The sequence below is a fragment of the Leptodactylus fuscus genome, chromosome 5 (genome assembly GCF_031893055.1).
Source record: "Leptodactylus fuscus isolate aLepFus1 chromosome 5, aLepFus1.hap2, whole genome shotgun sequence".
Lineage (NCBI taxonomy): Eukaryota > Metazoa > Chordata > Amphibia > Anura > Leptodactylidae > Leptodactylus > Leptodactylus fuscus.
In genome coordinates, this window is record NC_134269.1 from 66110298 (window position 1) to 66123551 (window position 13254).

At 44.0% G+C, this 13254-nt stretch overlaps 1 protein-coding gene across 1 annotated transcript; it reads right to left on the reverse strand.

Moving 5' to 3' along the window:
- Positions 1-407: 407 nt before the first annotated feature.
- Positions 408-12873, reverse strand: IDH2 (isocitrate dehydrogenase (NADP(+)) 2). The gene is made up of 11 exons (XM_075273320.1): positions 12641-12873; positions 6784-6875; positions 5522-5687; positions 4580-4740; positions 4357-4500; positions 3067-3203; positions 2760-2911; positions 2271-2383; positions 1986-2083; positions 845-940; positions 408-756 (listed from the first exon to the last, which is right to left on the reverse strand). Exons 1-11 carry the CDS (start codon positions 12747-12749, stop codon positions 669-671), a joined length of 1356 nt encoding a protein of 451 aa, XP_075129421.1. The 5' UTR covers positions 12750-12873; the 3' UTR covers positions 408-668.
- Between the last annotated feature and the right edge of the window lie 381 nt (positions 12874-13254).

Below are 13254 nucleotides of genomic sequence, written 5' to 3' on the forward strand. Positions count from 1 at the left end.
GCAAGAAGTTATGGCAGGAGAGAGATGAAAGCAGCTTTAGAGTGGGAGCCTCCTGAAAGCCCAGCTGTAGTAGGAGGGTCTTATACCAGCTGACAGGCAGTCCTAATGGTATAACCCCTTTAACCAATATAACATACACAAAGTGCTTTCAGCCAGTCCAGCTCTCAGTACATCCTAAGGAACTTTGTAAACTATAGAACCAATTGCTGAAAGATCGTGACCATGACCCCGTCAGTATAAGCAGTGCCAGAGCCCTGATAAAACCCACCTCAAGCAAGCCAGTATATGTTCAGCTGCATAGTTTTTATATACGCTCATTGGTTGCACGTGAGCACAAGACTTCTCAATACTCACAAGAGTCCTGCATGGCAGTAGGTTATGTTCCTCAATTACAACAAATTCTCAAGTAGAAGGTTGTGAAGGTTTTATTTACTAAAGATGGCACCGTTAGGGCAAGATGACAGATACAAAAGGTGCAATAAACTGAAGTCCAGCACTAAATGCAGGTGCCAAACACCTGTCCCATTTCTGCAGCTGCCCATGGTGTTTTCACACAGCCAGCAAAAAACAGGTTAAAAGTTTGTTCCAAGGTCACTCTAAGGTGACTTCCTATGTTGTAAAGGTTAAAAATGAGGTAAAACTGTCTGGCCATTGAACTAGTGCAAACTTCATTTCTTTCCCAATGCTTTGTCCAGGTTGTTCTTGATGGCGTCCAGGAAGTCTGTTGTGTTCACGTAATGCTCATTGAGTCTGACGCTGCAAGAGAAAGAACAGCAATGACATGAAGGTCCACTTCAATGCCTGGCGAATAAGTCCTGGAAGCGTCGAGTTAACTGCCACTTACTTGCTAAATCCACCATGAATACAGCCAGCCAAGTCCTTTGTCATTACACCGCTCTCAACAGTCTCCACACAAACCTTCTCTAGTTTCAAGGAGAAGCTGTAAGAAAAGGAACAGATTAAAACTGCAGTGAGGCCAAAGGACAAACCAAGATCTGCAGCAATATAGTTATCCGGATCATGTAAACTAAGGCTGGCAAGACTCAACACAGCCAAAAATTGGGCAGAATTAGATGGGAAAACTGCTTTGGGTAGGACCGAAATATCCCAAATCGTAAAACCAAACTGAATACTTAGGGATTCTCCTCAAACTAAAATGGCTATCGTGACATGCACTGTGGTCATTTATAATCTGGCAGCTCTTCAGATCCTGTTGTATAAAACTACAGTATGCCACCCTTAAGAAAACCCATACAGATCTAATATTGGTGAGTTGTCAGTTCACCTATGCCAAGCCAACATGGCACTAATGTTTACATATGAGCGTGCTGCTCACTAACCATATAAACTGCTCCAGAGACTTCAGGGATCACTCCTTTAAACCTTTCCTGTCAGATATGCAGTATCATATAGTGCTAGAAAGCCACCAGACTGTTAGAAAGGTGGGCCTTCCAGCTCCACATCATTGCTGGATTGAGGCATGCCCCTTTACAGTACTCATCCATAGACTTGTACTGTTGGGTGGGGTTGTGGAGACGTCGCTAACTGCCCAGCAATTATGCTGAGCTGTAAGACCAGACTGACAGTGGGGAGATATCAGTGCAGATATCCAGCACCGGGCTCAAAGCAGGAAAAACGACAGTGCATTGTCAGCTCTCTAGTGGTATATAGTTGTTCCATGCAACTAGACCGGGAAATTTAATTTTGTTACATAGAGCGCAGCTATCTAGTGGTAGACTGAGTACCAATGCTTCACTTTGTAGATCGCGCCCAACTCAGAAATTACTAGTGGAAAGTTGTCATGTGCATGTGGTAAAGTGCAGGTACAGGTGGAAGGGTTTAAGATTCCTTTTTCATATGAACTGCAGTAGACCAATCATTTCTAGATCAGCTAGGTAGTGTATTAAGTACATTACAAGCTGTCGAGTCATTTCACCCAAGACAATAGTTGTGTCATCATTGTATAAAAAGACAAGAAAGCTTACTCAATCAGATCCTGATTTCCATCCAGCTTTCCTCTGTGTTCCAAGCCTCTGGTCCATGCAAAGATGCTGGCAATGGGATTAGTACTTGTGGGACGACCCTTGAGAAAAAACAAATTCATAAATGTTTCCTAGGTCAAATTATAACTGAAGTACAATATATTATACCACCCAATATACAGTTGTAATGTAACCTGTAAACTATTAGGCTTGAAAACTTCGAAGACAGTAAAGTGCTGCTATTCAGCCAGGAACCATCTAGACAGACATGCTTGAGCATTACCATACCTTCTGATGTTCCCGGTAATGACGTGTTACTGTCCCATGAGCAGCTTCTGCCTCAATGGTTTTTCCATCTGGGCACACTAGGACAGATGTCATTAATCCAAGAGAACCAAATCCTGAAAGAAATGAGATCTGTATTAAATATACATAAAATAAGGTTTAAAATGGTCCCTATAGCCAAAGCATAAATTGAGTTTTCAGGTTTTTTTTTTTAGCCATTTATGGTCAATTTATGGGACATTTAGAACTATTGTAAGCCTAGCATCAAAGTATAGGTATAGACCTTTGATATACTGGCTAACACAATACAGGTTTTAAACAGACCAGGCCATCCAAACTGTTTGAACGGAAAGGGATGGCCCATCAGCCATGCAAGACTTTCAAACCCAATAACCTGCAGACAGATATGAAACCAATTGTAGCCATAACCATCAAAAGGAGACTTTCCATCAGACAGAAGCAGAATCAGTTGGTTTACAAGTACAAGCCTACCTTGGGCAAGGATATCAGACTGGACATCTCCATCATAGTTCTTGCAAGCCCAGACAAAGCCTCCAGAAGACTTGAGAACCTGAGCTACCATGTCATCAATAAGCCTGTGCTCATACCAGATCTTCAGTTTATCAAACTCTGGTTTGTAATTCCTAGAAAGGAAATAAAGCACCTTTAACTACATATCATTTTTGTCTTTCAGTGCCCTCTAAGCAAGTGTAATGATTGTTATAGAAGGCATCTTTGATACAGTTTACATCACTAACTTCAATCACCAGTAACCAATGCAGTGACTAGTTTCACATACTTCTCAAAGATTTCCTGGAAGATGTCCTTGAACCTGCCGTCATAAGCCTTCAAGATGGTGTTTTTTGTGCTCATGTACAGAGGCCATTTCTTCTGGATAGCATACTGGAAGCAGCTATGTGCAAAACCAGAGATGGACTGCAAACAAGGAAAAAAAAAGTTTAATACAGAGGTAAAAATATAGAAGTGGATTCTGAATCTTCACATGTGGAATATACCCTATGAATCTCACTGCAACGAGATCTATAGTCACTACAAATCTACATATTCATTAGGTTATACTGTGGCTGACAAGTCTGAAGAAAATTTTGTTGCAGATTACAGTCAGTGAGCATACACTAAGTGCTAAGCTTGGACCTAAAGCTGTTTAAGACATTAGATTCAGATTCTCTGCTCTGAAATAAAGCTTGCTTGAAGGTATAACCAAACAAATGCCAAAAACCCAATCCAGAAGCATATACAACAAATGTATATTTTGAGCTGTATACAAACCCATTCTGATTTAAAGGGGCTCGATCATTAGATTTTAGGGTCTCGAGATATGCCTGAATAGCCTTTGAAATGGATATGCAAATCAGCCTCTCCATGCACGGTGGGCGTTCCGTGCACCCCCCAGTGTCATATCTTATGGACGTCCACCGCTCTTGCTTGGCTGCAAAACTCCCTCACCGTCTCCAATGTTGTCCTTCCTGGTAGTTTCTATTGAACTTTCGCGCGTGCACAGTAGCGCACATGCTCCAGCGCCATATTCCTGTAGAGAACATTGAGAGCTGGCACTGGCGCGTGCACAGTAGCACTCCTCTGGAGGGCTACTATGCATGAAATTTCAATAGAAACCACCAGGAAGGACAACACTGGCGGTGGTGAATAAGGAGGAGTTTTGCAGCTTAAAGGCCGAGTTTTTAAAGGCTATTCAGACATATCCATCTCAAAACCCTAAAATCTAATGCGAGAGCCCCTGTAATACGATCTCTGTACCAGTTGAATATATATTTATATTATAACACTAATTTTGCACATTGTTTCTCTGCAGCCCGTTTCACAATATGGAACTTAAATCCCACAGTATGCTCAACTAGACAGATTTTTCATCTGTCTCCATATTTAATAAAATCAGATATTTGGAGTGTTGGAAAAATATGGGACTGCTTCTTTACTGCATCTAACCTATATAAAATAGTGTCTGCATGGACCATTTCTACCCCTAGTTCCTGCAGTCTTAGAAAAAAGTACAATACCACACAGGTAGAGTATAAGATCCACTTTTAATGATTACAAGAGCCAGCATTACCTCATCGGTGTTGTACATTCCCATGCCAACACCTCCTGCAGGAAAGTCAAACACTTCCCATTCCTGAGCCTTGGAGCCATCTGCTGGACTGAACACCAACTTGAATTTTCCAGCTTTGTCAACAACAAAGTCTGTTGCCTTGTACTAAAATCAAAAATGAAAAACTGTCACTTAAAAAGGACAAACTCCAACAATAAATCATGAACCAAGGCGACAATCTTACCTGATCACCATGTGCATGTCTACCAATAGTGATGGCTTGTGTCCACCCAGGAACCAGGCGTGGAATGTTCTTGCAGATAATTGGCTCACGGAAGACTGTTCCACCCAAAATATTCCTGATTGTTCCATTGGGACTTTTCCACATCTTCTTCAGTTTAAATTCTAGCATTTAAGAAAAAAATATTTATAATAAATTATAATCTATATTAAGACAGGTATGTTTCAGGTCAAGCTTTTACAAGTCAGACAACCCCTTCAGGATGGGTTAACATGAAGTGTATCATTAGAGAGTCAGATGCTGTCATGTACCAAGCACACCACTAGGTGGCAGTCTGTGCCTAGGCACAGCGGTCAGTCTCACTGGAATACTCAAATTGGGAAAGACATTTTTAGGTCTTCAACAATTTGTCTATGGCCCTATAAAATACCCTTTGAATGGAGGTGCTCTAAACTCCCAAACCAGTTGGAAGATCTCACACACCAGGATAGCTGAATTTCCATACTTGGGTCAATTCAGTGAGTCTGATCCAGAATATTTGTCAAACAGTAGTCACCCTGACCATTTAAAATAACTGGCAAAGAGCTTGTTGGGATTCTGTACAGTGATGGCACCATCACCATTCTCTATCACCTGACACCCACAACTTTACTTTTTAAATTTAGTTATATAGGGATGCTGATCCAGATTTTGCCAGGCCCTGCTGAATAGCAAGACTTGATACCTATATAAAGGCACAAGTAGGCAGGTCTGACATTCTGCAGTTTGGGAAACTAGAGTAACACCTCTGCAGGGCTGTGATGGAGGACATGCAGGTTACTTACATAAAGTGCTGCTGTGCTGTATGACTGTAGCCTTTATTCTTTGACATTTACTGCATAACCATACAATGGTGAAACAATTTTCCTGCATCACAGCTTGACAGTCATGTACAAGAGTTAATACCTTCTACTCTGGCCTCATCAGGAGTGATTGTGGCACACTTCACAGCAACATTGTACTTCTTTGTGGCCAAAGCAGAGTCTATTGTGACCTGGTCATTGGTTTGGTCACGATATGGAAGGCCAAGATCATAGTACTTCAGCTCAACATCAACATTGGACAGGATCAACTGAAAGTCAGAAAATAAAGTCAATTGAAATAATCATATATGGACATTAAGAATCTGTCACACGTACTCTGGGTTCACACCTGCATTTGGGATTCTGTTCTTTGATTTTGCTTGGGGACCCAGAAATCCAATCCATTTAAAGAGCAGTTACCTGTGGAAACCTACAGACCCCTTAGACTATAGTTGGTTCCCACCTCAAAAATTTGGAGTGAAAAGCACTGCTTGCAGGACCTCTGCATTTTTCAAGCAGAATGGGGACCGGAATACCTGAACAGAAGCCAGACAGCAAGTGTGAACTCAGCCATAACATTCCATTCAGCTTGCAGGCATTTTATTTTATAAGTTATTTATAACCAGAAAAAAAAAAAAAAAAAGACAGGGAATACAAACCATATAAGTAACCCCTCACCAGGAACCTAAAGAGCCATGTAAATGTAAATGTAAATCCTTCCTCTATGCCTAGTAGTCCCACAGGCAGTTTAGAGAGTGACAGCCATCTCTGTATGCAATTCTACAGGTAAGGCCAGCAACTTATAAGTCACAGGTTCACAGGCATCCAACTAGGATCCCAGTGAGCAGAACTGGTTCTTATGCTCCTTGTTCTGAATATGGTGGCTGGACATGCATATCCCTGCACCATTTTCATGGGACTGCTGAAGATAGCTGAGCACGGTACTCTTATGACCCCCCCCCCCCCCCCCTTGAAGTCACTCAAGCAGGAAGTGCACCTGTCTGACCATAGCTCCAATTAAAATGGAGCAACACCTCCCCCTGCTTGTGATTGGTAGGGATCCCAGCAGTTGAACCCCACTGACATGATCTTCCTCTTTAGAATAAAGAGGGGATAGGCTGCAGATTGAAAAACCCATTCAGACTTTAAAATGAAGCATCAGAAAGTGACATCTGATCAGAGCATCAAGATGTCTCCAATACACCAGGCATCAACGTTAAGACAACACATTAAGGGGTTGTCCAGCCACATCAAGTTACCCCATATCCACAGAATTGGGTGTAACTTGCTGTGCCTGGACAGCCCCTTTACAGAGCATGACTAGAAGCAGTCCTTGAGAAGCTCTGAGTTGCACAGTCATTGTACCTTTTCCTTGATGAATTCCCAGATGATGCGGGTCATCTCATCCCCATCCATCTCCACCACTGGGTTAGCCACCTTGATACGTTTGTCTGCATCTGCAAGTTGAAAGGAAAATATTATATATATTGGGAGTAAATAGTTAAGCCTAATAATGTTAAAAAAACAGTTACTTTAGGAAACCTGCAAAGCCCATAGACTAATGGGGTCAGTGTTTCTGCCCGAAAAATGCAAAGAGGAGTGCTGCTTGCAGCACTTGGCATTTTTCACGCAGAGGGGGGGAACGGAATGGCCCAAACACATGTGAACCGAGTCTAAAGGACACTTGTTTCCAATATACCTTGATCCTGAAAGCTGCAAAGAACTGAAATACAGTTTGCCACACATTAATGGACATGTTTTTGTTGATTTTTACATAAGAGCTTACTATATTGTAATCTGGCAATCCTGTGGTTCCCACACTGTGGCATATTAAAATGGACTCTGCAGAAAGTCACCTGACTTCTAGATCAGATTCTCACTTTATTCCAAAATGCAAATTTTATAAGCCATATATATTTTCAACAGATCTAGAGGGGGTTTATGCAGTACAAACCATATTCTGGCATTAAATGTGCCACTTAAATCTGTCCGCCGAGATCCATTGCTGCAGCTTAGAAGGGCCTAGTGTTTAATATATGGAAGTGGGGATTTGCTAATGACATTCCCATTAAGGAAGTTTTTTTTGGTTTTTTTCACAGCCACAGCCCCTAAGTGGTCATATTCATGCATCCTACATCCATAGAGTATTATGTGAAATAAATGGCAGGTCACTGCCCCATGCAAAGTAGTCCCCTCTAATAGCCAGAGCCCCAGCAAGCAGTCTCGCCCTATCCAAGTCTTATATTAATATTCTCAGCTCAGACATTGGTATATCGGTTAGATATTTGTTGTTTTTTTCCCAATGAGGCATGGACAGATTTTATTAGGCTGTTCAATATAGAATCCTCGGGTAATACAGCCAAAGTTAGAGGTTTTGCCATTAGTACAGATTGGTAGATGCCAGGGCTGTTGTCTTATGGACACTCCTACACACCATGGTACAGGAATAAGGCAAGAGTGGTCAGTGCCAGTTTACTGGCATAAGGGGAGTAGGGACAATTCTGGTCACCCAGTCAAATTTACACGTACATACAAGGTCAATCAAATTCAATTTTACTTTTATGGATGAACAAACAGAAGACACTCCTACATTGTCCGAATGATCACATGACCATTCATCCATACCCTGCAGGCTATAGAAACCCAGATACATGCTATCAGGACTGTCACTCAATGTATTCGACAGGCAGCAAGCTAAACAGTCACTAGGTGCAGAGATTAAGTGTATCTGGAGGAACAGCTCCAGGTTACATTACAGCCTTGGCAAGGCCCTTTTCACAGCTGTCACAGGAGCAAGAAAGGTAACGCTGGATCAGTCACCAGCAATACCCCACAGACTACAATTGGGGCTTCTATCAGAGTCAGTAACTTTAAGGGAATCTGCTAGGTGTATCAAGCCTTAAACAGAAGTCTACATCTTTAGCTTTAAGAGACATGCATAAAGACTGGTTAGCCATCTATAGTGAGCGTATAGAATGGATTGTGTATGGTAGAAAGCCTTGATAATCTGCTAAATCTGCCCAATAACCTATTCTCGGGTTTAAGCCATAAACCAGCAGACTTCTAGTCTGGTCACCATGTGCTAGTCTTAGAGGCAGCAGAAAGCATAAACATCAGTTCCATAGCCTGACATTTAATCCGATCACATCCATCAGAAGAAGACAATCTCTGGTAAAAATAGCCGACTTCAGCAAGTTCCTTAAGCCTGGGAAGCAGCTGCAGCCCTTCACAAGTCTGTGCTAGACCTGAAGAGAAGGTGAGAAGCTTTGGTGCCTTGTTGGATTTTATAGCAACAAAGTAGCAAAACTGTTCAGAAAGATTTTTTGGACCATTTCCAATTATATGATGGTGTCCTAGATGTCATATACAGTATCCATACTGTACTCCAGGTAGCCAGCCTGACCACATTCCTGGCTTAAAGACAGTGTAGGACTTGTGTGACCTCCACATCAACCTTCACTAGCCACCTCCAAGGACGAGTTAAAACTAGGCCCGACCAGATTCCTCTGTACTGTAGATTTCCAAAGTCAGGGCTTCCTGGAGAAGGTTAATCATGTGACCCACCCCCTTCCCAAAGTGAGCTCCGCCACTCTGACCCAGTCTGACTAAATTACAGCCATGCATGAATGGAGCAGGTCACTAGAAGGGAATATTTTACTCCATGAATCCTGTACAGCCAAGTCAGGTTTTAACAAAATGCAGGAGCCATTAAAGGGAACCTGTCAGGCAGATTTTCTACCCTAAACAGGCCAAAGCATGTGCTGCAGCAAGACTATTCCCTTGCAATTGTGTCCTCTGTAGTCTGATGCACAAAAGTTTTAGGCTTAAAAACGGCACATTCTTCTAGGCATGTAGTCGCCACTGGTAAAGCGTGATTGACAGGTCCCCACTAATGTCACGCTGCCCTAGCATCCACCAAATCTCACTTGCCTGATACTCTCTACATTACCCCCACTTGCAGGAGACTTCTGTGTGCGCTCACCTACTGGAGCTGGGAACAAGGCTTTTGAAAAGTTTGGGAGCAGTCAGGGCAGTTCACAGGGTGACCTCACAAAGCAGGGGACCTGCTACAGGGATGACAGCTTGCCTAGAAGCAGCTGGTACCACTGCCCATGACTTCTAAGATCTGTGTGTAAATGAACCCCAAATTATCAGAGCATCAGAGGAATACATTGGAAAGGGATTGCCTTGCTGCTCAATATTTTAGAGCTGGTTTAGGGTGGAAAATCCACCAGGAAGTAACATTTTAAATATCATGCCAAACATTTTCAACAGACCAACCAAATGCCCCCCGTACAGAAAGGTCAGTCAAAAAATCCATTATAGCTTCTAGCCTGGCCACTTCAGTTTATCACTATACTACTGACATCTTGGGACCCAAACTAAACCAACTATTAGGTTTCTAAAGGAGACTGCAAGATCTGCTTAATACTGGCTCAAGGACAGCCATAAGGTCATACTACAGGGACAGTAAGCTGTGCACACAGAGTGCCGAGGCAGAACCAGCTTAGACTATGCAAGTCTCTGCTGTTTGTATTGCCAGTTGCCACAGCAATAATGTGCACATTGCTAGGAACCTGCAAAACAGCACAGTTCCCATGGTGTAACAGCCAGCTTGTTAGTATTCTGGAGATATTCTAGAAAACCCCAGTATCAGAGCCAACATTTGAACAAAAGCTCCCACGCACCCACCAACACAAGTCTAGACTTCAGACAACTTCATATTTGTTCTGTGTACATACATCATGAATAGTAGCGTGTCCAGCCACTTCATAGCACAAACTTAAAAGGAAGTTACCACCAGATTTGTCCACATGCAGCCACTAGCGGTGATGTGTAGGGTGTACCAGAAGGCCATAGTACCCACGCACTACACACCACTTCCAATAGCTGCACATTCACATATCTAACAGCCAACCTTATACAAGTTGTACAGGAATATAGATTGTATGTCCTCTCCTTAGGATAGTCCACAAATATCTGATCAGTTGGGGGCCACTTCAAGGACCTTTACATACACAATGCACTGTCAGAAGCAGTTGCCCTATTGTGGCTTGGCACTGGTGCTACAGAAAGTCTCACTGACTGCCCAGTGGTCCTCACCAAGATTGTTATGGCCTTTTCAAATGAATTCCATATTCCCATTTAAAAACCGAACTTTGTAGGAATTGGGTCACTAAAGTACTTGTCAAGTCAGGAAATCCTGGATTTCAGTGGTTGCAGTTTTGATCCAATCATGACATTTTCCTTTAACAACCAGAGCAGAAGGTTGTAGAGACTTCTCAATTGTAGTCATGTCCGCTTGTTCTTTAAAGATTTAAGCAAGCCAACATAACCTGCAGCTATTCTCCAAACTGCTCAGGTGGTCTAGTATCCCCCAGGCTTCACACTGTCATCCACATGTTTGTGCAGAATACACAAGAGTCTTAACCACACTGGTAATACTGCTTTGACTTCTGCTTAGTTTTGGCCACAATGCTAAGCACCACAATCAGTACTCAGCACAATCATATGTCACTGCAACTCTGAAGGAGAAAAGGTTTGTCAGAAATCTCCCCACCTAAGCTGTTGAACTGCTGTAAACTCTGCACCAGCATATATTCTGATGAATGTCTTCACAAGTGACAAGCCTGCACTGAGCTGCTGTTCTGCCATTTCTAGACCTGCACTTATAAACTTGGAATACTTTCCATCTGACGTTAGTCACGTGCCTTAAGTAAGCAGATCCTGCTTTGCATTTGAGGCAGAAGGTACAAGTGCTATTAGTACAGACCATGCACAGTGTCTCAAAAGCAAGCCAAAAATAGGGAATGTTAGCTATATATGGATGCCTAGTTTTCTGTCAGGTATTACCTGACATTGCTGAATGTCTATACCTGTCCATGCACAAGATCATTCTGACATTATAAGTCACACACACCTGGTATACATCCTCCACATTACACAACTTCACCACACATCTGGAACAGTCCTGTATTACAGAATATGGCCCACTGCCAAGAGTGTTCCCAACAGATCTTTTTCTAAAAACTGCAGCATGTCTGCACCAAAAACCTCAGCTTCATATTGCACAGCAAGTACCAGCCCCACAGAGCCTTCACCTAACACAGCCTTTCCTATGACATCAGTAGTTGCCACCTACAACAGAGCAAACCATAGTGTCTGCAGCATACCCTCTACTGTACTATAGAGCACAGTCTGTATAGTCTAACATCTGCAGATCTCCCTTATACTATAGAGCACAGCATTACATCTGCACCATGTGTGATATTACAGGGCTCAGCATTACATCTGCTACATGTCCACCAGCCAGCACAATGTTAGGCAGCATCTGCGGCGTACCCTCTGTTATAGAGCAATCTGCAGATCCCCTTCTACTATAGAGCACAGCATTACATCTGCAACATGTCCAACATTACAGGGCACAGCACTTATGGGCACCATGTCCAATATTGCAGGGCACAGCACTTATGGGCACCATGTCCAACATTACAGGGCACAGCATTACATCCGCAGCATGCCCTCTATTATAGAGCACAATCTGTAGTACCCCTAACCTCAGTGCATAGTCTTACAGCTGCAGATCCCCTTCTACTATAGGGCACAGCATTACATCTGCACCATGCCCAATATTACAGGGCACAGCATTACATCTGCAGCAGTCTCCCTATTACACAGCCGGCCCCACTACAAGGCTCAGTCGCACTGACTAGGCAGCTGTGTAGTACATACTTAGTCCACTAACCCCACACATACCCTCCGTGTAACACCCCCATAGGCGGGGACTCCTGAGCTCCTGCCTCACTTCCCTTATCTGGGGCACTACATATAAGTGCATATTTCTAGGTCACCGACCCAGCAATGAATGAAGGTCAAACCGTTACTACATGACCTTAGTGCCCGGTCACACTGGCGTCCAGGCACTAAGAACCGCTTCCCTGGTGCAGCCTATAGGAGGAGGAGTGCAGGGAGGCCGCGGACAATAGAGGTGACAGCCATCACCATCTGCACACTACGTGCAGCGCCGGCAAGCACAGGACGGATATTTTTGAAAGCCGGCAGACAGCTGGGGGGGGGGGGGGCGGACAGTGGGAAAGTGCACGGGGGGGGGGCACCGCATCCACAGCCAGGACAATGGGCTCCTACTGCACTACAGATCCTCCCCTGCCGCCCTACAGCTACGGCCCGGAGCCAGCACAGGCACCCCAGCACACGCACTCACAGTTCCTCTGCTGCTGGGTCAGGGCGGGGGCGAGGGCACCAGGGTTCTTGCTCAGCACTGCCGCGGAAGACTTGCAGATATTGGTGACTGCTCGGAGATAGCCGGCCATGTTTCCGTAGAATAGGGAGAGACGGGAAGACGGTCACAAGAATGGGGGAATGTTCCGGAGAAACTGCAGGTTGTACACTTCGCGCCTCACTTCACCCCAAGCCGCCCGGCTTCAAGGGCGCACACGTCAGCATCGCAGCACTTTATACTAGCAGTGACGTCACAGCCGGCAGCGGGGTCGGAGGAGGGGCGGGGCCGGCCTGGGCGCGAGCATGCTCTACTTTTCATTCATTTCGTTTCTCACACGCGGCAAGTGGGGGCGCAGTAACCTCTTTACTGCTGAACGGCACAGACTCCTGGCCCCGCCCATTGTAGCCGTTCCGCTCAGTAACCCCTCATTCCCTATGACATACAATAGGAGGCATTTACACTGGGCCGATTTCTGTCACTATTTTGTTCAATTGGGCCCCGTATTAGAGGGTATAGTGCGGTACTGCTTTCCTAGTGAATCTTGCACCGCGCCATATTATCATATGTGTGAATGAGAGGACATTGCTGCCCTGTAA

Coding starts and splice junctions, on each gene's coding strand:
- IDH2 (XM_075273320.1), bottom strand. CDS start 12,749: ATGGCCGGCTATCTCCGAGCAGTCACCAATATCTGCAAGTCTTCCGCG. Junction 3,204..4,356: donor GAATGTACAACACCGATGAG/GTAATGCTGGCT, acceptor CCTTGTTTGCAG/TCCATCTCTGGTTTTGCACA. Junction 757..844: donor ATTCATGGTGGATTTAGCAA/GTAAGTGGCAGT, acceptor TTTCTCTTGCAG/CGTCAGACTCAATGAGCATT.